The 27,658-nt window shown below is 57.6% G+C and overlaps 1 protein-coding gene across 1 annotated transcript in view; it reads right to left on the reverse strand.

The window, feature by feature from the left end:
* LOC142260680 (exocyst complex component 6B-like) overlaps positions 1–26,519 on the reverse strand; it is a 296,256-nt gene extending 269,737 nt beyond the window's left edge. The window contains 1 exon segment of the mRNA XM_075332046.1: positions 26,113–26,519. Coding sequence (XP_075188161.1) covers positions 26,113–26,264 — 152 coding nt within the window. The 5' untranslated portion in view covers positions 26,265–26,519.
* Between the last annotated feature and the right edge of the window lie 1,139 nt (positions 26,520–27,658).

Raw genomic sequence — 27,658 nt, forward strand, 5'->3', positions numbered from 1 at the left:
CTACATCCAGGACCCGCACCTCCCCCGAGTATCTACTACATCCAGGACCCGCACCTCCCCCGAGTGTCTACTACATCCAGGACCCGCACCTCCCCCGAGCATCTACTACATCCAGGACCCGCACCTTCCCCGAGAGTCTACTACATCCAGGTCCCGCACCTCCCCCGAGCATCTACTACATCCAGGACCCGCACCTCCCCCGAGCATCTACTACATAAAGGATCCGCACCTCCCCCCGAGCGTCTACTACATCCAGGACTCGCACCTCCCCCGAGCGTCTACTACATCCAGGACCCGCACCTCCCCCGAGCGTCTACTACATAAAGGACCCGCACCTCCCCCGAGCATATACTACATAAAGGACCCGCACCTCCCCCGAGCATCTACTACATAAAGGATCCGCACCTCCCCCCGAGCGTCTACTACATCCAGGACCCGCGCCTCCCCCGAGCGTCTACTACATCCAGGACCCGCACCTCCCCCGAGTGTCTACTACATCCAGGACCCACACCTCCCCGAGCATCTACTACATCCAGGACCCGCACCTCCCCCGAGCGTCTACTAAATCCAGGACCCGCACCTCCCCCGAGTGTCTACTACATCCAGGACCCGCACCTCCCCCGTGCATCTACTACATAAAGGACCCGCACCTCCCCCGAGCATCTACTACATCCAGGACCCGCACCTCCCCCGAGCATCTACTACATCCAGGACCCGCTCCTTCCCCGAGCGTCTACTACATCCAGGACCCGAACCTCTCCCGAGCGTCTACTACATCCAGGACCCGCACCTCCCCCAAGCATCTACTACATCCAGGACCCGCACCTTCCCCGAGCGTCTACTACATCCAGGACCCGCACCTCCCCCAAGCATCTACTACATCCAGGACCCGCACCTTCCCCGAGCGTCTACTACATAAAGGACTCGCACCTCCCCGAGCGTCTACTACATCCAGGACCCGCACCTCCCCCGAGCGTCTACTACATCCAGGACCCGCACCTCCCCCGAGCGTCTACTACATCCAGGACCCGCGCCTCCCCCGAGCGTCTACTACATCCAGGACCCGCGCCTCCCCCGAGCGTCTACTACATCCAGGACCCGCACCTCCCCCGAGCGTCTACTACATCCAGGACCCGCACCTCCCCGAGCGTCTACTACATCCAGGACCCGCACCTCCCCGAGCGTCTACTACATCCAGGACCCGCACCTCCCCAGAGCGTCTACTACATCCAGGACCCGCAACTCCCCCGAGCGTCGAGGATGGGGAACACATACATTCGCACAGCTATTTATCAGTGATGGTCATTACTTATGCCATTATAGAAGTATGAATGGCCCAGGACCTGGCCTCCTGCAGCCCCTTTGCCGCCCAGTGTCCGGTTATTGTTACCAGGCCCGCGGTGTGACCTTTCTCGTTCCTCACAAGGTTCTTATTTTGCCGAAACAGAAAACAAAGCCATAAAAGTGAGAAATAAACAGGACGCGCTGCGCAGCGGCCGCGCCACCACCGCGGGGATGCTCCATTGTAAAACTCTGCCATGGAAATGATCAAAACAGAATGTCAATCTGGTGACCGGGGTAAAGAAGTTCTGGATCCACGTGCCAAGCCACCAGAGCTATTAGGACCCCCGTGCAAAAAAAAAAAAAAATATTTAGTGGGAGAAGAAAATCCAAGACATAAAATAAATCAAGTGGAACAGAACAAGACTGGTGGTAATGAAACAAAGGCGCGCCGGCGGTGGCTTCAATTACTGCACCGGGTGGATTCAATTAGAATGAGAAAGGAACGAGGGGAGGAGGGGGCGACAATTACTGGGGGCAACTTCTGGAGGACGCGGTGGGGGTGAGGACATCTCCTCCTCAACAGACAGAACCCAAATCCTGTTTATTCCCAGAGATAAAAATAAACAGCGGCAGATGGAAGCGGAGGACGGACGGTAATAAGTGGGGGAGTCCGGCCCCGACAGCGGGGAACGGGGGGCAAGAATAGGATACCAGTCCCCAGTGATCACTGCAGCGTGAGCATACCCCACCATAACACTACAACTCAATATCGCTACTAGTTCTCCAAAATGTAGCTTTCCTCAGTGCTCTGTAATGAGCAGACATGAGGCTGCTTTTTAGTGTTTATCCAGCCAAAATGCTGGAGTCACAGCCACACTGCTCAGTACTGCGGAACAATGTCCCCCATGACGCTGCTTTCTAATGTTGCTCAGTGCTGGATTTAAGCTACACTGATCAGTACTGGTTAATAACAATAGACATGTTGCTATTGCCTCTTCTAGCCAAAATGCTGGATTTACAGCTACACTGCTCAGTACTGCGGAACAATGTCCCCCATGACGCTGCTTTCTAATGTTGCTCAGTGCTGGATTTAAGCTACACTGCTCGGTACTGGTTAATAACAATAGACAGGTTGCCATTGCCTCTGCTAGCCGAAATGCTGCAGTCACAGCCACACTGCTTAGTACTGCAGAACAATGTCACCTATGTCGCTGCTTTATAAACTTTATCTCTGTGTGTTGGATTTCACTGCTCAGTACTGATGTATAATGAATAGATACGCTGCTTTGTAGTATTTATCTTGCCAAAATACTGGAGTCACAGCTACACTGCTTAGTAGTGCAAAGCAATGTCCCCCATGCCGCTGCTTTCTAATGTTGCTCAGTGCTGGATTTAAGCTACACTGCTCAGTACTGGTGAATAACGATGACATGTTGCTATTGCCTCCGCCAGCCAAAATCTTGGAATCACAGCTACACTGCTTAGTAGTATAAAGCAATGTCTCCCATGCAACTGCTTTCTAATGTTTATCTCCCAGTGCAGGATTAAAGCTACAATGCACAGTACTGATGTATAATGATACACAAGCGGCTTCTGCTTTCTATCACTTACCTAATCAAAATGCTGGATTCTCAGCTACACTGCTTAGTATTGTGAACCAATGCCCCCCCCCCCCCCCCCCCCCCGTTCCGCTGCTTTCTAATTTTTAGCTCTGTGTTAAATGTAACTGCTCAGTACTGCTGTATAACAATAAACACTAAAAGCAGCAGCTCGTCCATTTCACAAAATACTAGGTTCACACTTACACTGCTTAGTACTGCAGCACAATGTCCCCCATGCCGCTGCTCTCTAATGTTTATCTCTTAATGCTGGATTACAGCTATGCTGCTTGGTACTGTTGTATAACACTAGACTTGTTGCTATTGCCTTCGCTAGTCGAAATGCTGGATTCACAGCTACACTGCAGAACAATGTCCCCCATGCCGCTGCTTTCCAATTTTTAATATCTCAGTGTTGGATTTCACTGCTCAGTACTGCTGTATAATAAATAGACAGGAGGCTGCTTTTCTAGTGTTTAAATCTCACCAAAATGCTGGATTCACAGCTACACTGCTTAATACTGTGAACCAATGCCATGCCGCTGCTGCTGTTTCTCTCTCAGGGTTAGATTTCATTGCTCAGGACTGCTGTAAAATGAATAAACATGCTGCTGCTGCTTTTTAGTATTTATCTTGCCAAAATGCTGGATTCACAGCTACACTGCAGAACAATGCCCCCCATGCCGCTGCTTTCTAATTTTTCTCAGTGCTGAATTTAAGCTACACTGCTCAGTACTGGTGAATAATAATAGACATGTTGCCATTGCCTCCGCTAGCCAAAATCCTGGATTCACAGCTACACTGCTTAGTAGTGCCAAGCACTGTCCCCCGAGCAACTGCTTTCTAATGCAGCTACACTGCTTAGTACTGCGAAACAATGTCCCCCATGTTGCTGCTTTCTAATGTTTATCCCTTAATGCTAGATTTAAGCTACGCTGCTCAATACTGTTGTATAACAAATAGACATGTTGCTATTGCCTTCATTAGTCGAAGTGCTGGATTAGCAGCTACACTGCTTAGTACTGCGAAACACTGTCCCCCATGACGCTGCTTTCTAATGTTTATTTCTCAGTGCTGGATTTAAGCTACACTGCTCAGTACTGTTGTATAATGATAGACATATGCTGCTATTGACTTCGCTAGTGGAAATACTGGATTCACAGCTACACAGCTCAGTAAAGCTAAGTAACAACCTCTATGCTGCAGCAGCAGCTTTCTAGTAAGTGGATATCTCACCCCAGTGCTGGAATCAAGAACTGGATGCTGCGGCCTTCAGGATATATCTGGGTCAAAAGCATCTCTGGGCACAGGGGGTCTCCAACCTAATGGGGTCATCAACGTATCGCCGCCTGCTGCCCATAGGTAGATCCTAAATATAAAAGGTAAACTACAATCCGCACAGATCAGAGATTCCTCGGTGCCGCAGACATCCCGAACGATCACAGGTTATTAGTAAACAACGTAAACAGGAAATATCGGAAAGTCCTGATTATTGGAAGGAATTCGCTTTAGACGCCGGCGATTCAGCAAAGAAGGAAGAAGGAATTAGTGTTAATGACCGCGCAGATCCAACTGCTCCAACCATCCCCCAAATATAACCCCCCGAGGACGGGAGCGGACGGAGGCTCAATCACAGGAGAGAGGAACGACCGGACCCAAATACGGCAACAGTGTGCGGCCTACAAGAGGCTTCAGGGGTCTCCACTGTCTATAATACATACTTATTACACGGGGGCCGCCATCATGTGCTGATCACAGCCCCCTGCCCCAGAGCGCGCAGACGACCCCTGCCCCAGAGCGCGCAGACGCCCCCTGCCCCACAGCGCGCAGACGCCCCCTGCCCCACAGCGCGCAGACGCCCCCTGCCCCAGAGAGCGCAGACGCCCCCTGCCCCAGAGAGCGCAGACGCCCCCTGCCCCAGAGAGCGCAGACGCCCCCTGCCCCAGAGAGCGCAGACGCCCCCTGCCCCAGAGAGCGCAGACGCCCCCTGCCCCAGAGAGCGCAGACGCCCCCTGCCCCAGAGAGCGCAGACGCCCCCTGCCCCAGAGAGCGCAGACGCCCCCTGCCCCAGAGAGCGCAGACGCCCCCTGCCCCAGAGAGCGCAGACGCCCCCTGCCCCAGAGCGCGCAGACGCCCCCTGCCCCAGAGCGCGCAGACGCCCCCTGCCCCAGAGCGCGCAGACGCCCCCTGCCCCAGAGCGCGCAGACGCCCCCTGCCCCAGAGCGCGCAGACGCCCCCTGCCCCAGAGCGCGCAGACGCCCCCTGCCCCAGAGCGCGCAGACGCCCCCTGCCCCAGAGCGCGCAGACGCCTCCTGCCCCAGAGCGCGCAGACGCCCCCTGCCCCAGAGAGCGCACAGACGCCTCCTGCCCCAGAGAGCGCACAGACTCCTGCCCCAGAGAGCGCAGACGCCCCTGTCCCAGAGCGCACAGACGCCTCCTGCCGCAGAGCGCACAGACGCCTCCTGCCCAGAGAGCGCACAGACGCTCCTGCCCCAGAGAGCGCACAGACGCCTCCTGCCCCAGAGAGCGCAGACGCCCCCTGCCCCAGAGCGCACAGACGCCCCCTGCCCCAGAGCGCACAGACGCCCCCCTGCCCCCAGAGCGCACAGACACCACCCCCACCCCAGAGCGCGCAGACACCCCCTGCCCCAGAGAGCACAGACGCCCCCTGCCCCAGAGAGCACAGACGCCCCCTGCCCCCAGAGCGCACAGACGCCCCTGCCCCAGAGCGAACAGACACCCCCCGCCCCAGAGAGCACAGACGCCTCCTGCCCCAGAGCGCACAGACACCACCCCCACCCCAGAGCGCGCAGACACCCCCTTCCCCAGAGAGCACAGACGCCCCTGCCCCAGAGCGAACAGACACCCCCCGCCCCAGAGAGCACAGGCGGCCTCCTGCCCCAGAGCGCACAGACGCCTCCTGCCCCAGAGCGCACAGACGCCCTCCTGCCCCAGAGAGCGCACAGACAGCCTCCTGCCCCAGAGAGCGCACAGACGCCTCCTGCCCCAGAGAGCGCACAGACGCCTCCTGCCCAAAGAGCGCAGACGCCCCCTGCCGCAGAGCGCAGACGCCTCCTGCCGCAGAGCGCACAGACGCCTCCTGCCCCAGAGAGCGCACAGACGCCTCCTTCCCCAGAGAGCGCACAGACGCCTCCTGCCCCAGAGAGCGCAGACGCCCCCTGCCCCAGAGAGCGCAGACGCCCCCTGCCCCAGAGCGCACAGACGCCTCCTGCCCCAGAGAGCACAGACGCCTCCTGCCCCAGAGCCCACAGACGCCCCCCGCCCCAGAGCGCACAGACACCACCCCCACCCCAGAGCGCGCAGACACCCCCTGCCCCAGAGAGCACAGACGCCCCCTGCCCCAGAGCGCGCAGACGCCTCCTGCCCCAGAGAGCACAGACGCCCCCTGCCCCAGAGAGCGCACAGACGCCCCCTGCCCCAGAGCGAACAGACACCCCCCGCCCCAGAGAGCACAGACGCCCCCCGCCCCAGAGCGCACAGACGCCCCCCCGCCCGAGAGCGCACAGACGCCCCCCGCCCCAGAGTAAACAACTTTTTGATCCCTTTTTCCCTTTAATCCTATTTTTGCGGGCGTTCACGTGGCGGTATAAACAGTGCGATCTGCAGGACATACCACGTATCACGGAGCGTGGCGTGACCTGAGCTCATCACTGTAAAGGGGTTGAGTAAGAAGGTCTTGTCGTTTTGTGTCTACAGCTCCTGCGCAGACCTATGTGTCTCCATGGTAAACAACATACAAGCCCTGCGTACCCTGCTCCTGAGGTCATTGTACCCAGTTACACCCCGTTTACCATGAATGGGGAAGACTATGTAGCGCTGTACGTGAAGGCTCCGGGGTGTAGGGGACGGTATTTTGCAGGATTTCTGGGATGACCTGGCGCTCGCACCCTCGTCCCGTCCTCAGTATTAATGACGGCGCTAATCATCAGGACGGGGAGGGGCGCGCACACAAATGGCTTTAATAAAAAACTCACGAAAAAGATGAAACATTGCGGTGCTGGTTTCTTCTGGGAGCGGGGGCTGCGCAGACCCCTGGAGCGGGGGCGCTCTGCTCGCAGGTGCAGCTCTGGATGCTGGAGCTTTACTAGTCCCATCTGCGGGGCGCATGGGACACAGGCACAGAGGGTTTCACAAGCAGCGTGCCACCGCCATCCTGCACAGGCTGACACTTATTATTAGCTCGCCAAATATAGAACTAGGGCGTGGGGGCATCAAAGCCTCGTACTGCACGGGGTCCCCCACCCCGGACCCCTCCCCCGTACACAGAAGATGCATTACATCTGTGCAAATTAATAGCTTCCTTATGATCCTGCTCTAGCGACATCAGCGCTCCACAGAAACCCGCGCGAGAAGCCTCCGCGCTCCAAGGGAAGCGCGCAAGAAGCCGCCACACACCAAGGGAAGCCGCGCGAGAAGCCTCAGCGCTCCAAGGGAAGCCGCGCGAGAAGCCCTCCGCGCTCCAAGGGAAGCCGCGCGAGAAGCCTCCGCGCTCCAAGGGAAGCCACGCGAGAAGCCTCCGCGCTCCAAGGGGAAGCCACGCGAGAAGCCTCCGCGCTCCACGGAAAGCCGCGCGAGAAGCCTCCGCATGAGATGCCTCTGCGATCCACGGGAAGCCGCGAGAGAAGCCTCCGCGCTCCAAGGGAAGCCGCGCGAGAAGCCTCCGCCCTCCAAGGGAAGCCGCGCGAGAAGCCTCCGCCCTCCACGGAAAGCCGCGCGAGAAGCCTCCGCATGAGATGCCTCTGCGATCCACGGGAAGCCGCGAGAGAAGCCTACGCGCTCCAAGGGAAGCCACGCGAGAAGCCTCCGCGCTCCAAGGGAAGCCGCGCGAGAAGCCTCCGCGCTCCAAGGGAAGCCGCGCGAGAAGCCTCCGCGCTCCAAGGGAAGCCGCGCGAGAAGGCCTCCGCGCTCCAAGGGAAGCCGCGCGAGAAGCCTCCGCGCTCCAAGAGAAGCCTCCGCGCTCCAAGGGAAGCCGCGCAAGAAGCCTCCACGCTCCAAGGGAAGCCCACGAAAGAAGCCTCCGCGCTCCAAGGGAAGCCGCGCGAGAAGCCTCCGCGCTCCAAGGGAAGCCGCGCGAGAAGCCTCCGCGCTCCAAGGGAAGCCGCGCGAGAAGCCTCCGCGCTCCAAGGGAAGCCGCGCGAGAAGCCTCCGCGCTCCAAGGGAAGCCGCGCGAGAAGCCTTCGCGCTCCAAGGGAAGCCGCGCGAGAAGCCTCCTCGCTCCAAGGAAGCCGCGCGAGAAGCCTCCACGCTCCAAGGAAAGCCGCGCGAGAAGCCTCCCGCGCTCCATGGGAAAGCCGCGCGAGAAGCCTCCGCGCTCCAAGGAAGCCGCGCGAGAAGCCTCCGCGCTCCAAGGGAAGCCGCGCGAGAAGCCTCCGCGCTCCAAGGGAAGCCGCGCGAGAGAAGCCTCCGCGCTCCAAGAGAAGCCTCCGCGCTCCAAGGGAAGCCGCGCGAGAAGCCTCCGCGCTCCAAGGGAAGCCGCGCGAGAAGCCTCCGCGCTCCAAGGGAAGCCGCGCGAGAAGCCTCCGCGCTCCAAGGGAAGCCGCGCGAGAAGCCTCCGCGCTCCAAGGGAAGCCGCGCGAGAAGCCTCCGCGCTCCAAGGGAAGCCGCGCGAGAAGCCTCCACGCTCCAAGGGAAGCCGCGCGAGAAGCCTCCACGCTCCACGGAAAGCCGCGCGAGAAGCCTCCACGCTCCACGGAAAGCCGCGCGAGAAGCCACCGTGCTCCACGGAAAGCCACGCGAGAAGCCGTCGTGCTCCACGGAAAGCCAAGCCTCCGCATGAGATGCCTCCACGCCCCACGGCAAGCCGCGAGAGATGCCTCCGCGATCTGCGGAAAAAACCTACACGCTCTACAGGAATGAACGGTGGAGACATGCACATTCAATGGGAAACAAGAACACAGACATGCACGCTCCATGGAAACCTACATAGGAGATATGCACGCTCCATGGGAATCTACGGAGGAGATTTGCACGCTCCATGGGAATCTATGGTGGTGACATCCCCGCTCTACAGTAACCTGCGGCAGAAACACTCAGGCTCAACAGTAATAATAGCGGGAGCCAATGCATGTGCACAACCGTCCCATCACCTCCCGGCTAAGAGCGGCACAAGCATAGACACTTCTGACCCCGAATGTACATGAACACCAGAAGCTCAGGCCGCCGAGCCCCCCAAGGCAGGGGCCGCCGAGCCCCACAAGGCAGGGGCCGCTAATCTGTAAATAGAACTGTCTGCTGCCAGTGAATGTGAACACTTGTTTACATCATGAGGCTGAAAATCTGTCATGTTAATATAGCTGCGGGCTTGTTACAATGTATCGATGCAGGAAATATTTACTGCTAAACATCCAGGTTGCTGCTGCTATCCCCATACGGGCGCCAGCTAGCCACACGTCTCCCCATACGGGCGCCAGCTAGCCACACGTCTCCCCATACGGGCGCCAGCTAGCCACACGTCTCCCCATACGGGCGCCAGCTAGCCACACGTCTCCCCATACGGGCGCCAGCTAGCCACACGACTCCCCATACGGGCGCCAGCTAGCCACACGTCTCCCCATACGGGCGCCAGCTAGCCACACGTCTTCCCATACGGGCGCCAGCTAGCCACACGTCTCCCCATACGGGCGCCAGCTAGCCACACGTCTCCCCATACGGGCGCCAGCTAGCCACACGTCTCCCCATACGGGCGCCAGCTAGCCACACGACTCCCCATACGGGCGCCAGCTAGCCACACGTCTCCCCATACGGGCGCCAGCTAGCCACACGTCTTCCCATACGGGCGCCAGCTAGCCACACGTCTCCCCCATACAGGAGCCAGCTAGCCACACGTCTCCCCATACAGGAGCCAGCTAGCCACACGACTCCCCATACAGGAGCCAGCTAGCCACACGACTCCCCATACAGGAGCCAGCTAGCCACACGACTCCCCATACAGGAGCCAGCTAGCCACACGTCTCACCATACAGGAGCCAGCTAGCCACACGACTCCCCATACAGGAGCCAGCTAGCCACACGACTCCCCATACAGGAGCCAGCTAGCCACACGACTCCCCATACAGGAGCCAGCTAGCCACACGACTCCCCATACGGGCGCCAGCTAGCCACACGACTCCCCATACGGGAGCCAGCTAGCCACACGACTCCCCATACGGGAGCCAGCTAGCCACACGACTCCCCATACGGGAGCCAGCTAGCCACACGACTCCCCATACGGGAGCCAGCTAGCCACACGACTCCCCATTACGGGAGCCAGCTAGCCACACGACTCCCCATACGGGAGCCAGCTAGCCACACGACTCCCCATACGGGAGCCAGCTAGCCACACGACTCCCCATACGGGAGCCAGCTAGCCACACGACTCCCCATACAGGAGCCAGCTAGCCACACGACTCCCCATACGGGAGCCAGCTAGCCACACGACTCCCCATACAGGAGCCAGCTAGCCACACGTCTCCCCATACGGGAGCCAGCTAGCCACACGACTCCCCATACAGGCGCCAGCTAGCCACACGACTCCCCATACAGGAGCCAGCTAGCCACACGACTCCCCATACAGGCGCCAGCTAGCCACACGTCTCCCCATACAGGAGCCAGCTAGCCACACGACTCCCCATACAGGAGCCAGCTAGCCACACGACTCCCCATACAGGCGCCAGCTAGCCACACGACTCCCCATACAGGCGCCAGCTAGCCACACGACTCCCCATACAGGAGCCAGCTAGCCACACCAGGGCTGTGGAGTCGGTAAGCCAAACCTTCGACTCCGACTCCGACTCCGACTCCTCAAATTCTCTTGCACCGACTCCGACTCCGGCTCCGACTCCGACTCCGGCTCCGACTCCGACTCCGACTCCGACTCCGACTCCGACTCCGACTCCGACTCCGACTCCGACTCCGACTCCGACTCCGACTCCGACTCCGACTCCGACTCCGACTCCGACTCCGACTCCGACTCCTACATATATTGCTTAGTTAGGTGAAAAATTTATTGTAGTACATGAATATGTGTATGTGAACATCAGACATTTAATAATTTTTATGATACGATAATCAAGATATTTGGATAGAACATAAAATATATTTATTGGAATACAACTTTAGAACACAAAAAACTGTAATAAATTGTAAATATGTAATACACTATGTAATATACAGTAGATTACATATATATCTTGTGTGTGTATATACACTGTGTGTATATATATATATATATATATATATATATATATATATATATTACATATTTACAATTTATTAGTTTTTTGTGTTCTAAAGTTGTATTCCAATAAATATTTTATGTTCTATCCAAATATCTTGATTATTGTATCATAAAAACAATTAAATGTCTGATGTTCACATTGTACTACAATAAATTTTTCACTTAAATATAAGCATTATACTAAATGTTATTATTTAGTAAAATATTCAGCACATTCTGCATTGCACTACTGTCCCCAATTTATTATATATTTTAGGAGTCGGAGTCGGTGCATTTTATACCGACTCCGACTCCACCAAAATGAGCTCCGACTCCGACTCCGACTCCACGACTCCGACTCCACAGCCCTGAGCCACACGACTCCCCATACAGGAGCCAGCTAGCCACACGACTCCCCATACGGGAGCCAGCTAGCCACACGACTTCCCCATACAGGCGCCAGCTAGCCACACGTCTCCCCATACAGGAGCCAGCTAGCCACACGACTCCCCATACAGGAGCCAGCTAGCCACACGACTCCCCATACAGGAGCCAGCTAGCCACACGACTCCCCATACGGGAGCCAGCTAGCCACACGACTCCCCATACAGGAGCCAGCTAGCCACACGACTCCCCATACGGGAGCCAGCTAGCCACACGACTCCCCATACAGGAGCCAGCTAGCCACATGACTCCCCATACTGGAGCCAGCTAGCCACACGACTCCCCATACAGGAGCCAGCTAGCCACACGTCTCCCCATACAGAAGCCAGCTAGCCACACGACTCCCCATACAGGAGCCAGCTAGCCACACGACTCCCCATACAGGAGCCAGCTAGCCACACGTCTCCCCATACGGGCGCCAGCTAGCCACACGACTCCCCATACGGGAGCCAGCTAGCCACACGACTCCCCATACGGAAGCCAGCTAGCCACACGACTACCCATACGGGCGCCAGCTAGCCACATGTCCCCTCCCACAGGCGCCACAAACCCACACATCCCCTCCCAGGGGCACCAGCTAGCCACACGTGCACTTTCAATTAAGTTAGTCGGAGGCACTCACCAGTTCATTGTTGCTTTATTCAATAAAAACACATACAGGTGAGTGGGCGGAGTGAGGGGAGCACGAAGGACGACTGCAGCACAGAGGACGCTTCCACAGGTCCACGTGCAACACATGCACTCCCACGGACGCCATCTAGCAACACGTGCACTCCCACGGACGCCATCTAGCAACACGTGCACTCCCACGGACGCCATCTAGCACCTCGTGCACTCCTACGGACGCCATCTAGCAACACATGCACTCCCACGGACGCCATCTAGCAACACGTGCACTCCCACGGACGCCATCTAGCACCTCGTGCACTCCTACGGACGCCATCTAGCAACACGTGCACTCCCACGGACACCATCTAGCAACACGTGCACTCCCACGAACGCCATCTAGCACCACATGCACTCCCACGGACGCCATCTAGCCACACGTGCACTCCCACGGACGCCATCTAGCAACACGTGCACTCCCACGGACACCATCTAGCAACACGTGCACTCCACGGACGCCATCTAGGAACACGTGCACTCCCACGGACGCCATCTAGCCACACGTGCACTCCCACGGACGCCATCTAGCCACACGTGCACTCCCACGGACGCCATCTAGCCACACGTGCACTCCCACGGACGCCATCTAGCCACACGTGCACTCCCACGGACGCTATCTAGCCACACGTGCACTCCCACGGACGCCATCTAGCCACACGTGCGAGGCGAGCGTCAGGTCACGTCAGTCTCTGCTCCACGTTGATGGAATCCATTATTACAGAGGCCGGGACGTGCCGCTCTGATTATCGGTGCTCGGAGCGTGCAAGTGCTATTAATCTGCAGAGGCCGTGGTGCCCGCTGCTAACTACACGGTGAGCGCGGAGGACGCCATCAATACAAGGGTTGGGCAGAGAGGGGCCGTCACCCGGCCAGTCACATCCACACCCCGGGAGCAATACACCAGACTCATATTACAGCCCCCTACTCTAGTCACATCCAAAGCTGCCGTCACACATTCCCCTGCTGCTCCAGGCCTCGGCCGACCCGCTGGTCCTCGACACTTAACCCTTGGATGACTGCAGTAAATAGTGGGGACCCCTCCGCTTTGATCAGATCAACAGCTTGAGTGAAAGGGGTCTGTCTGTATGGACGAGACCCCCGGACTGTCCGTTCCAAGAACCTGCCACACAAGGTCGCAAACCGAACACACCATCTGCAAAAGACCCCTCCTGAGACCCCCACTAGACCTCACACACGGTGAGACTGCAATTCATATTATGCCCCGATTTCCTTTAAAGTAGACAGAGACCTCCTCTCCCTGCGGGCGGCGGCGGACACAGACAGCCCTCAAGTCTCACCACCCAGATCCAGGCCTCCGGCTGCGGTACACACAGTGCCTCCTCTGCAGCCAGGCCGGCCGGGGTCCCGGAAGCAGCCGACCCCACACTGCTGACAATGAAGGAGCCGCTGGGCTCCCAAAATTATTATCACACATTGGGGCCCCCATATTCTGAGGGGCTGCAGGGTGAGGAAATCCTCCCATCATCTGCAGTCCCCATAATACAGCAGATACTGGGGCTTCTCCCTCCAGTTCTGGTCTCACTGTCACTCATCTTAACATAACCTCACAGTCCACAAGGGGGCAGCATCGTCCTGATGACTGAGCAGCACCACTTACATCGGGGGGGGGGGGGGGGGGGGGGGGGGGGGGACGGGGGTCCTACAGATGGCTGAGCAGCAGCATCAGTGACCTGCCCCAGGATCAGCACACTCCTCTCCGGAAATACTCTGTGCTGCTGTGGACCCTGCTCACAGTCCGTGACCTGCCCCAGGATCATCACACTCCTCTCCTGAAACACTCTGCGCTGCTGTGGATCCTGCTCACAGTCAGTGACCTGCCCCAGGATCAGCACACTCCTCTCCGGAAATACTCTGTGCTGCTGTGGACCCTGCTCACAGTCCGTGACCTGCCCCAGGATCATCACACTCCTCTCCTGAAATACTCTGTGCTGCTGTGGATCCTGCTCACAGTCAATGACCTGCCCCTGGACCGGCACACTCCTCTCCTGAAATACTCTGTGCTGCTGTGGATACTGCTCACTCTGTGCTGCTGTGGATCCTGCTGCTCGCAGTCAGTAACCTGCCCCTGAACCAGCACACTCCTCTCCTGAAATACTCTGTGCTGCTGTGGATCCTGCTCGCAGTCAGTGACCTGCCTCAAGATCGGCACACTCCTCTCCTGAAATACTCTGTGCTGCTGTGGATCCTGCTCACAGTCAATGACCTGCCCCTGGACCGGCACACCCTCTCCTGAAATACTCTGTGCTGCTGTGGATACTGCTCGCTCTGTGCTGCTGTGGATCCTGCTGCTCGCAGTCAGTAACCTGCCCCTGAACCAGCACACTCCTCTCCTGAAATACTCTGTGCTGCTGTGGATCCTGCTCGCAGTCAGTGACCTGCCTCAAGATCGGCACACTCCTCTCCTGAAATACTCTGTGCTGCTGTGGATCCTGCTCACAGTCAGTGACCTGCCCCAGGATCAGCGCACTCCTCTCCTGAAATACTCTGTGCTGCTGTGGACACTGCCCTTGCATCAGCTACCTTCTTTTCTGAAATAATCATTTTTTTTTAAGGGCTTAGGTATGAATGCCCCGTCATATCCAGTAACATAGAGCTGGTAATGGCGCCGGCCGTGGGGCAGGGTACTTTCACACTTGCGTTCAGCGGAGTCTGTCACAATGGAGAATAGTGCAGTTCGTTAACGCACTGCGCTATTCTCCATAGACTTGTATGGACGACGCACTCTAACGCAAGTGTCAGCGTTGCATCCGCTGGACGACGCAGCGTCGTTATTTTGACGCTGCGCCGGGCAGAAGGAACACAGCATGTAACTTTTTTTGAGCAGCGCAATCCGTAGGATTTCACTGCGCATGCTCTCTCTGCCTCCCTGCACCCGTAAACAAGGTAAATATCGGATAACCAAGCAAAGTGCTTGGTCGATATTTACCCTCGCTACGTGTGCAGGGAGCCCGACACTTCCCCGCTTGGCTACGACCCCTCTCGCACCCCACTCCGCATGTATGTACACATAAACACACACACAGATATACATACACACCTGTCCTCAGCGCCATGGCCTGCTCGGCTCCACCCACTCCGCCCCCTGCACACATTCTCCGCGGCCCGAACGATCAGCTGAGCGCCCGGCCGCCGGCTTATGAGAGCGATCAGCTGAGCGCCCGGCCGCCGGCTTATGAGAGCGATCAGCTGAGTGCCCGGCCGCCGGCTTATGAGAGCGATCAGCTGAGCGCCCGGCCGCCGGCTTATGAGAGCGATCAGCTGAGCGCCCGGCCGCCGGCTTATGAGAGCGATCAGCTGAGCGCCCGGCCGCCGGCTTATGAGAGCGATCAGCTGAGCGCCCGGCCGCCGGCTTATGAGAGCGATCAGCTGAGCGCCCGGCCGCCGGCTTATGAGAGCGATCGGCTGAGCGCCCGGCCGCCGGCTTATGAGAGCGATCGGCTGAGCGCCCGGCCGCCGGCTTATGAGAGCGATCGGCTGAGTGCCCGGCCGCCGGCTTATGAGAGCGTTCAGCTGAGTGCCCGGCCGCCGGCTTATGAGAGCGATCAGCTGAGTGCCCGGCCGCCGGCTTATGAGAGCGATCAGCTGAGTGCCCGGCCGCCGGCTATGAGAGCGATCAGCTGAGTGCCCGGCCGCCGGCTTATGAGAGCGATCAGCTGAGTGCCCGGCCGCCGGCTTATGAGAGCGATCAGCTGAGTGCCCGGCCGCCGGCTTATGAGAGCGATCAGCTGAGTGCCCGGCCGCCGGCTTATGAGAGCGATAAGCTGAGCGCCCGGCCGCCGGCTTATGAGAGCGATCAGCTGAGTGCCTGGCCGCCGGCTTATGAGAGCGATCAGCTGAGCGCCCGGCCGCCGGCTTATGAGAGCGATCAGCTGAGTGCCCGGCCGCCGGCTTATGAGAGCGATCAGCTGAGCGCCCGGCCGCCGGCTTATGAGAGCGATCAGCTGAGTGCCCGGCCGCCGGCTTATGAGAGCGATCAGCTGGTCGTTCACAATAGTCTGCTGCCGGTAAAACTGTAAAGAAAAGAAAAAAAAAAAAAAGCTTTCCGTTGTTTTGTACGATCCGTTGCATCCGTCACACAACGCAATGCAACAGATGCCGTTCAACGCAAGTGTGAAACTAGCCTTATCATGTTCCGCACAGGTTTTACTCTTTGCATTGGATGAAGTGACATCTGGGATCCAGAAAGCACAGCACCTCCCGCCCCGTGTGAGGGGAGTAGCAGGGAGGGCGCCGGTACTGTCTGCTGCCATCGGAGCCTGCACACACACACACACACCGACCAGCAGAGGGCAGCAACACACAGCTGGTTACTATTACTATCACATACAGGAAAATAAGCTAGAGAGCAGCAGCTGCTACCAGAGAGCAGCAGCTCCCTACACTCCAGAAGAGGAGAGAACATTCAGCAGCACAGGAGCGGCTCTGTAAGGCGGTGCACAGCTTCTCGTGTCACACTGCGAGGCCCCAATATTAACCATTATTCTAAAAACAGACTTCACAGAGAAACGAGAGAGAAGAAAAGCTACAGAAGAGACAACAGCTGAGCGCCACCACCGAGCCCCCGCCCAGTGCCCAAGCCCAGCACTACTACTCCTATCAGACGCCTATGACGAGCGCACACCGCTCCTCACATTACATACATATAATGCAGGCTGTCCGCCCCCTGCAGTCCCATGTAACCCCTGTACCGCGCCCCCTCCTGGCAGCCTGTGCACATGCGGGGCTTACATGAGGGGGTGCAGGGGCGCTCTCATGGCCAGGCCGATCATCAGTGAAGACTGTGCTGACAGTCACCTCAACAGGAAAAAATAAGACACGGAGCGCCATCCTGTAAGGAACGCGAGGAGCAGAGGAAGTCCGAAAATAGCCAGCGAGATCTCAGGGGGCGGCTGCTAACCAGCGAGCGCCAGCACCGCAGAACCATGCTGCCGTCTACAGCAGCACCCAGCAAGACCGCCAGCAGGGGGCGCAATGCAGACACAGCACCGGGCCAGGACGACCTCTGACCTCCAGCAGGGGGCGCAGTGCAGACACAGCACCGGGCCAGGACGACCTCTGACCTCCAGCAGGGGGCGCAATGCAGACACAGCACCGGGCCAGGACGACCTCTGACCTCCAGCAGGGGGAGCAGTGCAGACACAGCACCGGGCCAGGACGACCTCTGACCTCCAGCAGGGGGCGCAGTGCAGACACAGCACCGGGCCAGGACGACCTCTGACCTCCAGCAGGGGGCGCAGTGCAGACACAGCACCGGGCCAGGACGACCTCTGACCGCCAGCAGGGGGCGCAGTGCAGACACAGCACCGGGCCAGGACGACCTCTGACCTCCAGCAGGGGGCGCAGTGCAGACACAGCACCGGACCAGGACGACCTCTGACCGCCAGCAGGGGGCGCAGTGCAGACACAGCACCAGGCCAGGACGACCTCTGACCTCCAGCAGGGGGCGCAGTGCAGACACAGCACCGGGCCAGGACGACCTCTGACCTCCAGCAGGGGGCGCAGTGCAGACACAGCACCGGGCCAGGACGACCTCTGACCTCCAGCAGGGGGCGCAGTGCAGACACAGCACCGGGCCAGGACGACCTCTGACCTCCAGCAGGTGGCGCAGTGCAGACAGCACCGGGCCAGGACGACCTCCGACCTCCAGCAGGGGGCACAGTGCAGACACAGCACCGGACCAGGACAACCTCTGACCGCCAGCAGGGGGCGCAGTGCAGACACAGCACCATGCCAGGACGACCTCTGACCTCCAGCAGGGGGCGCAGTACAGACACAGTACCAGGCCAGGACGACCTCTGACCTCCAGCAGGGGGCGCAGTGCAGACACATCACATATCACTGTGCCAGGACGACCTCTGACCTCCAGCAGGGGGCGCAGTGCAGACACAGCACCGGGCCAGGACGACCTCTGACCGCCAGCAGGAGGCGCAGTGCAGACACAGCACCGGACCAGGACGACCTCTGACCGCCAGCAGGGGGCGCAGTGCAGACACAGCACCAGGCCAGGACGACCTCTGACCTCCAGCAGGGAGCGCAGTGCAGACACAGCACCGGACCAGGACGACCTATGACCTCCAGCAGGGGGCGCAGTGCAGACACAGCACCAGGCCAGGACGACCTATGACCGCCAGCAGGGGGCGCAGTGCAGACACAGCACCTGACCAGGACGACCTCTGACCTCCAGCAGGGGGCGCAGTGCAGACACAGCACCGGACCAGGACGACCTATGACCTCCAGCAGGGGGCGCAGTGCAGACACAGCACCAGGCCAGGACGACCTATGACCTCCAGCAGGGGGCGCAGTGCAGACACAGCACCGGGCCAGGACGACCTCTGCCCTCCAGCAGGGGGCGCAGTGCAGACACAGCACCAGGCCAGGACGACCTATGACCGCCAGCAGGAGGCGCAGTACAGACACAGCACCGGGCCAGGGCGACCTCTGACCTCCAGCAGGGGGCGCAGTGCAGACACAGCACCAGGCCAGGACGACCTATGACCGCCAGCAGGGGGCGCAGTACAGACACAGCACAGGGCCAGGACGACCTCTGACCTCCAGCAGGGGGCGCAGTGCAGACACAGCACCAGGCCAGGACGACCTATGACCGCCAGCAGGGGGCACAGTACAGACACAGCACCGGGCCAGGACGACCTCTGACCTCCAGCAAGGGGCGCAGTACAGACACAGCACCGGGCCAGGACGACCTCTGACCTTCAGCAAGGGGCGCAGTACAGACACAGCACCGGGCCAGGACGACCTCTGACCTCCAGCAAGGGGCGCAGTGCAGACACAGCACCGGGCCAGGACGACCTCTGACCTCCAGCAGGGGGCGCAGTGCAGACACAGCACCGGACCAGGACAACTTCTGACCGCCAGCAGGGGGCGCAGTGCAGACACAGCACCATGCCAGGACGACCTCTGACCTCCAGCAGGGGGCGCAGTACAGACACAGTACCAGGCCAGGACGACCTCTGACCTCCAGCAGGGGGCGCAGTGCAGACACATCACATATCACTGTGCCAGGACGACCTCTGACCTCCAGCAGGGGGCGCAGTGCAGACACAGCACCGGGCCAGGACAACCTCTGACCTCCAGCAGGGGGCGCAGTGCAGACACAGCACCGGGCCAGGACGACCTCTGACCTCCAGCAGGGGGCGCAGTGCAGACACAGCACCGGGCCAGGACGACCTCTGACCGCCAGCAGGAGGCGCAGTACAGACACAGCACCGGGCCAGGACGACCTCTGACCTCCAGCAGGGGGCGCAGTGCAGACACAGCACCGGACCAGGACGACCTCTGACCGCCAGCAGGGGGCGCAGTGCAGACACAGCACCGGGCCAGGACGACCTCTGACCGCCAGCAGGAGGCGCAGTACAGACACAGCACCAGGCCAGGACGACCTCTGACCTCCAGCAGGGGGCGCAGTGCAGACACAGCAGCGGGCCAGGACGACCTCTGACCGCCAGCAGGGGGCGCAGTGCAGACACAGCTGTCTGGACACTGCTGGAGCCGGGGCCTCTTATTCGGCTGCCATCAGGCTTTGCACAGAGTTACATTAGTTGCTTTTCTTTTTCAGGATCTCTGCTTGCTGTTAATAGGAATGTTTACTGTTCCTCTGACAATCGCCCAGCGCGGCTGCAATGCCTGCCCTCCAGCGAGTCGTGATCGGCCCAGGACCTTCCCTCCAGAGGAAATACACCATGAGCGACAGCAAGCAGAGATCTTCATCTGGGATGAACGGATATACAGTGTGTCCACCCATATCCTGTCCACCGCCATTACCTTGAGAACGGCGGCAGCTATAGGCATAGAGGTGGTGTCTAGGTATAGTAAAGTAGCCATGCGCTACGCAATGAAACCAATTAATATCTTGCAACAAGATCCAGAGCTGTATTCGTAATTCTGCTCCATCTCAAGGTGCAGGATTTTCCTGCTGCTTCAATGTCCGCCACTAGTATAAGGCGTTGAGACCAAGCAGCAGCCAGCTGAATTGTGAATACAGCTCTGGATAACACTGCAGGATAAGAGTATAACATTCCCTCGCATCGAGGCTGCATGCGAATAACAGGATCAGATCTTACAAGGCTCTTCTTTTATATAAAACCTGCTATTTGTGACTCTGCCTCTAAGTATAGAGGATCCAGCCAGACGAGGTGCCGGGCGCACCGGGGGCAGCGCCGATCACTAGTGTAGCAGAGCAGAGTGTCACTGGATCAGGGACAGACTCTGCAACCTTGTTTCCTGCCAAAATGCAATTGTGGTGCATCCTGTAAAAGTATTCATACCCCATGAACCTTTCCACATTATTTCACATTGCACTCAGAATCTCCTATGGGATGTATATCAGCAGTCTCATTATCTCATATATGACATATATACAGCAGTATCTGTGTCTCCTATGTGATGTATATACAGCAGTCTCTGTGTTTCCTATGTAATGTATATACAGCAGTCTGTGTTTCCTATGTGATGTATATACAGCAGTCTGTGTTTCCTATGTGATGTATATACAGCAGTCTCTGTGTTTCCTATGTGATGTATATACAGCAGTCTCTGTGTTTCCTATGTGATGTATATACAGCAGTCTCTGTGTTTCCTATGTGATGTATATACAGAAGTTTCTGTGTTTCCTATGTGATGTATATACAGCAGTCTCTGTGTTTCCTATGTGATGTATATACAGCAGTCTCTGTGTTTCCTATGTGATGTATATACAGCAGTCTCTGTGTTTCCTATGTGATGTATATACAGCAGTCTCTGTGTTTCCTATGTGATGTATATACAGCAGTCTCTGTGTTTCCTATGTGATGTATATACAGCAGTCTCTGTGTTTCCTATGTGATGTATATACAGCAGTCTCTGTTTCCTATGTGATGTATATACAGCAGTCTCTGTGTTTCCTATGTGATGTATATACAGCAGTCTCTGTGTTTCCTATGTGATGTATATACAGCAGTCTCTGTGTTTCCTATGTGATGTATATACAGCAGTCTCTGTGTTTCCTATGTGATGTATATACAGCAGTCTGTGTTTCCTATGTGATGTATATACAGCAGTCTCTGTGTTTCCTATGTGATGTATATACAGCAGTCTCTGTTTCCTATGTGATGTATGTACAGCAGTCTGTGTTTCCTATGTGATGTATATACAGCAGTCTGTTTCCTATGTGATGTATATACAGCAGTTTCTGTGTTTCCTATGTGATGTATATAGGGCAGTCTCTGTGTTTCCTATGTGATGTATAAACAGCAGTCTGTGTTTCCTATGTGATGTATATACAGCAGTCTGTGTTTCCTATGTGATGTATATACAGCAGTCTGTGTTTCCTATGTGATGTATATACAGCAGTCTGTGTTTCCTATGTGATGTATATACAGCAGTCTGTTTCCTATGTGATGTATATACAGCAGTCTGTGTTTCCTATGTGATGTATATACAGCAGTCTGTGTTTCCTATGTGATGTATATACAGCAGTCTGTGTTTCCTATGTGATGTATATACAGCATTCTGTTTCCTATGTGATGTATATACAGCAGTCTGTGTTTCCTATGTGATGTATATACAGCTGTCTGTGTTTCCTATGTGATGTATATACAGCAGTCTGTGTTTCCTATGTGATGTATATACAGCAGTCTGTTTCTCCTATGTGATATATAAACAGCAGTCTGTTTCCTATGTGATGTATATACAGCAGTCTGTTTCTCCTATGTGATGTATATACAGCAGTCTCTGTGTCTCCTATGTGATGTATATACACCAGTCTCTGTGTTTCCTATGTGACTTGTATACAGCAGTCTCTGTGTTTCCTATGTGATGTATATACAGCAGTCTCTGTGTTTCCTATGTAATGTATATACAGCAGTCTCTGTGTTTTCTATGTTATGTATATACAGCAGTCTGTGTTTCCTATGTGATGTATATACAGCAGTCCGTGTTTCCTATGTGATGTATATATAGCAGTCTGTGTTTCCTATGTGATGTATATACAGCAGTCTGTGTTTCCTATGTGATGTATATACAGCAGTCTGTGTTTCCTATGTGATGTATATACAGCAGTCTGTGTTTCCTGTGATGTATATACAGCAGTCTGTGTTTCCTATGTGATGTATATACAGCAGTCTCTGTGTTTCCTATGTGATGTATATACAGCAGTCTGTGTTTCCTATGTGATGTATATACAGCAGTTTGTTTCCTGTGATATATATACAGCAGTCTGTGTTTCCTATGTGATGTAAATACAGCAGTCTCTGGGTTTCCTACGTGATGTATATACCGCAGTCTGTATTTCCTGAGTGATGTATATACAGCAGTCTGTGTTTCCTATGTGATGTATATACAGCAGTTTGTGTTTCCTGTGATATATATACAGCAGTCTGTGTTTCCTATGTGATGTAAATACAGCAGTCTCTGGGTTTCCTATGTGATGTATATACCGCAGTCTGTATTTCCTGAGTGATGTATATACAGCGGTCTGTTTCCTATGTGATGTATATACAGAAGTCTCTGTGTCTCCTATGTGATGTATAAACACCAGTCTCTGTGTTTCCTATGTGATGTAAATACAGCAGTCTCTGTGTATCCTATGTGATGTATATACACCAGTCCCAGTGTATCCTATGTGATGTATATGCTTACCTATATACCTCACACAGGAGACACCAATACTGCTGTAAAAATTACATAGGAGACACATGTGACTGTGCTGTCACTATCCCTATGTCGGACACCCTGCCCCTCTCTCTCTCCCTCCGTCACACTCCCTCCCTTCGTCTTTCTCATTCATTCCCACTGTCTCTCCCTCACTCTTCCTCTATCCCTTTCCCTCCTTATGTCTCACTCTCTCTAGCCCTCCCTGTCTCCCCCCCGTCTCCACTCCTCTATCTCTGCATCTCTGTCTACCCCCTGTTTACCCCCACCTACATCTCTCCCACTCCCCTTTCTATGTCTCCCTCCTGTCTCTCCTCCCCCCCCTTGTCCTTATGTCTCTCTCTCTCTGTCTCCCCCCCAGCCCTCTGTCTCTCACCCTCCCATCTCTCTTCCCCCCTCTATCTCTCCCTCTCCCCCCCTCCCATCTCTCTTCCCCCCTCTATCTCTCCCTCTCCCCCCCTCCTCTGTCTCCCCCCCGTGTCTCTCCCTCTCCTCTGTCTCTTCCCCTCCCCCGTGTCTCTCCCTCTCCTCTGTCCCCCCCCCCCGTGTGTCTCCCTCTCCTCTGTCCCTCCCCCCCCCGTCTCTCCCTCTCCTCTGTCTCTCCCCCCCCCCGTGTCTCTCCCTCTCCTCTGTCTCTCCCCCCAGTGTCTCTCCCTCTCCTCTGTCTCTCCCCCCCCGTGTCTCTTCTCCCTCTCCTCTGTCTCTCCCCCCCCGTGTCTCTCCCTCTCCTCTGTCTCTCCCCCCCCGTGTCTCTCCCTCTCCTCTGTCTCTCCCCCCCCCCCCCGTGTCTCTCCCTCTCCTCTGTCTGTCCCCCCCCCGTGTCTCTCCCTCTCCTCTGTCTCTCCCCCCCCCCGTGTCTCTCCCTCTCCTCTGTCTCCCCCGCCCGTGTCTCTCCCTCTCCTCTGTCTCCCCCGCCCGTGTCTCTCCCTCTCCTCTGTCTCTCCCCGCCCGTGTCTCTCCCTCTCCTCTGTCTCTCCCCGCCCGTGTCTCTCCCTCTCCTCTGTCTCTCCCCCCCCGTGTCTCTCCCTCTCCTCTGTCTCTCCCTCTCCTCTGTCTCTCCCTCTCCTGTCTCTCCCCCCCGTGTCTCTCCCTCTCCTCTGTCTCTCCCCCTCCTCTGTCTCTCCCCCTCCTCTGTCTCTCCCCCTCCTCTGTCTCTCCCCCTCCTCTGTCTCTCCCCCTCCTCTGTCTCTCCCCCTCCTCTGTCTCTCCCCCTCCTCTGTCTCTCCCCCCTCCTCTGTCTCTCCCCCTCCTCTGTCTCTCCCCCTCCTCTGTCTCTCCCCCTCCTCTGTCTCTCCCCCTCCTCTGTCTCTCCCTCTCCTCTGTCTCTCCCTCTCCTCTGTCTCTCCCCCCCGTGTCTCTCCCTCTCCTCTGTCTCTCCCCCCCCCGTGTCTCTCCCTCTCCTCTGTCTCTCCCCCCCGTGTCTCTCCCTCTCCTCTGTCTCTCCCCACCGTGTCTCTCCCTCTCCTCTGTCTCTCCCCCCCGTGTCTCTCCCTCTCCTCTGTCTCTCCCCCCCCGTGTCTCTCCCTCTCCTCTGTCTCTCCCCCCCGTGTCTCTCCCTCTCCTCTGTCTCTCCCCCCCGTGTCTCTCCCTCTCCTCTGTCTCTCTCCCCCCCCGTGGTCTCTCCCTCTCCTCTGTCTCTCTCCCCCCCCCCGTCTCTCCCTCTCCTCTGTCTCTCTCCCCCCCCCGTGTCTCTCCCTCTCCTCTGTCTCTCTCCCCCCCCCCCGTGTCTCTCCCTCTCCTCTGTCTCTCCCCACCGTGTCCCTCCCTCTCCTCTGTCTATCCCCTCTGTATCTCTCCCTCTCCTCTGTCTCTCCCCACCGTGTCCCTCCCTCTCCTCTGTCTCTCCCCTCCGTGTCTCTCCCTCTCCTCTGTCTCTCCCTCTCCTCTCTCCCCCTTGTGTCTCTCCCTCTCCTCTGTCTCTCCCCTCCGTGTCTCTCCCTCTCCTCTGTCTCTCCCCACCGTGTCTCTCCCTCTCCTCTGTCTCTCCCTCTCCCCTGTCTCTCCCCTCCCCCTGTCACTCTCCCCCCTGTCTCTCCCCCCCCTCCTGTCACTCTCCCCCTGTCTCACCCCCGTCTCTCTCCTTTTCTCCTGTCTCCCCTGTCTCTCCCCCCCCCTGTCTCTCCCCCCTCTCTCTCCCTTTCTCCGTCTCCCCTGTCTCTCCCCTCCTCCTGTCACTCTCCCCCTGTCTCCCCCCCCCCATCTCTCTCCTTTTCTCCTCTGTCTCCCCCCCCATCTCTCTCTCCTTTTCTCCTCTGTCTCCCCTGTCTCTCCCCTCCCCCTGTCACTGTCCCCCTGTCTCTCCCCCCGTCTCTCTCCTTTTCTCCTGTCTCCTCTGTCTCCCCCGTCTCTCCTTGTCTCCTCTGTCTCTCCCCTCCCCTGTCTCTCCCCCCGTCTCTCTCCTTTTCTCCTGTCTCCGCTGTCTCCCCCCTGTCTCCTCTGTCTCTCCTTTTCTCCTCTGTCTCTCCCCTCCTCCTGTCACTCTCCCCCCTGTCTCTCCCCCCCCGTCTCTCCTTTTCTCCTCTGTCTCCCCCCTGTCTCCTCTGTCTCTCCCCTCCCCCTGTCACTCACTCCCCTGTCTCTCTCCTCTGTCTCCCCCTGTCTCCTCTGTCTCTCCCCTCCCCCTGTCACTCTCCACCCTCTCTCTCCTTTTCTCCTCTGTCTCACCCCCCCATCTCTCTCTCCTTTTCTCCTCTGTCTCCCCTGTCTCTCCCCTCCCCCTGTCACTCTCCCCCTGTCTCTCCCCCCGTCTCTCTCCTTTTCTCCTGTCTCCCCTGTCTCTCCTTGTCTCCTCTGTCTCTCCCCTCCCCTTTTCTCCTGTCTCCCCTGTCTCCCCCCTGTCTCCTCTGTCTCTCTCCTTTTCTCCTGTCACTCTCCCCCCTGTCTCTCCCCCCCGTCTGTCCTTTTCTCCTCTGTCTCTCCCCTCCCCCTGTCACTCACCCCCCTGTCGCCCCCTGTCTCTCCCCTCCCCCTCTCCTCTGTCTCCCCCCTGTCTCCTCTGTCTCTCCCCTCCCCCTGTCACTCACCCCCCTGTCTCTCTCCTCTGTCTCCCCCTGTCTCCTCTGTCTCTCCCCTCCCCCTGTCACTCACCCCCCCTGTCTCTCCCCTCCCCCTCTCCTCTGTCTCCCCCCTGTCTCTCCTTTTCTCCTCTGTCTCTCCCCTGTCTCTCTTCTGTCCCTCTACCCGTCACTCTACCCCTCCTCTGTTTCCGCCCCCCGTCACTCTCGCCTCCCCGTCTCTCACCGCAGTGTGGGGCCGATACAGGCCGTCTCGGTGCTCTCGATCTCGCGCAGGATCCGCTCATGTTCCGCTGCTGTCTCCAGCTCCGCCATGTCTGGGACTCCCGGCACCGCCCTCACACCAACGTCACCGCGCTGCACGTGCCCTGACGTCATGACGTCACCGGAGCGCCGCTGTCTGAGGGGAAAAAAGATAACTACTGTCTGAGGTGACACAGAAAACAGAGCGTGACGTCACCTCACAGCGGACGGTACCACGTAGAAGGGAGAGGGGACAGCTCAGTGGCCGGTACCACATGGGTGAGAGGGGGAGACAGCTCAGCGAAGTACCACATAGGAGGGAGAGGGGACAGATCAGCCGACGGTACCACAGAGGAAGGAGGGGGGACAGCTCAGCGGACGGTACCACATAGGAGGGAGAGGACAGATCAGCGGACGGTACCACATAGGAGGGAGAGGACAGATCAGCGGACGGTACCACATAGGAGGGAGAGGACAGATCAGCGGACGGTACCACATAGGAGGGAGAGGGGACAGATCAGCGGACGGTACCACATAGGAGGGAGAGGGGACAACTCAGTGGACAGTACCACATAGGAGGGAGAGGGAGACAGCTCAGCGAAGTACCACATAGGAGGGAGAGGGGACAGGTCAGCGGGTGTCACCACGTAGGAGGCAGGGGGGAGAGAGCTCAGTGGACAGTACCACATAGGAGGGAGGGGGGGAGAGCTCAGCAGACAGTACCACATAGGAGGGAGGGGGGGGGAGAGCTCAGTGGACAGTACCACATAGGAGAGAGGGGACAGATCAGCGGACAGTACCACATAGGAGGGAGAGGGGACAGATCAGCGGCCACATAGGAGGGTTAGGGGACAGATCAGTGGACAGTACCACATAGGAGGGTTAGGGGACAGATCAGTGGACGGTACCACAGAGGAGGGAGGGGGGACAGATCAGCGGACGGTACCACAGAGGAGGGAGGGGGGACAGCTCAGCGGACAGTACCACATAGGAGGGAGAGGACAGATCAGCGGACGGTACCACATAGGAGGGTTAGGGGACACATCAGCGGACGGTACCACATAGGAGGGTTAGGGGACAGATCAGCGGACAGTACCACAGAGGAGGGAGAGGACAGATCAGCGGACGGTACCACATAGGAGGGAGAGGGGACAGATCAGCGGACAGTACCACATAGGAGGGAGAGGGGACAGATCAGCGGACGGTACCACATAGGAGGGAGAGGGGACAACTCAGTGGACAGTACCACATAGGAGGGAGAGGGAGACAGATCAGCGGACGGTACCACATAGGAGGGAGAGGGGACAACTCAGTGGACAGTACCACATAGGAGGGAGAGGGGACAGCTCAGCGGACGATACCACATAGGAGGGAGAGGGAGACAGCTCGGCGGACAGTACCCCATAGGAAGGAGAGGGTACAGCTCAGCGGACAGTAACACATAGGAGGGAGAGGGTACAGCTCAGCGGACAGTACCACATAGGAGGGAGAGGGTACAGCTCAGCGGACAGTAACACATAGGAGGGAGA

The sequence above is a fragment of the Anomaloglossus baeobatrachus genome, unplaced genomic scaffold (assembly GCF_048569485.1).
Source record: "Anomaloglossus baeobatrachus isolate aAnoBae1 unplaced genomic scaffold, aAnoBae1.hap1 Scaffold_160, whole genome shotgun sequence".
NCBI lineage: Eukaryota > Metazoa > Chordata > Amphibia > Anura > Aromobatidae > Anomaloglossus > Anomaloglossus baeobatrachus.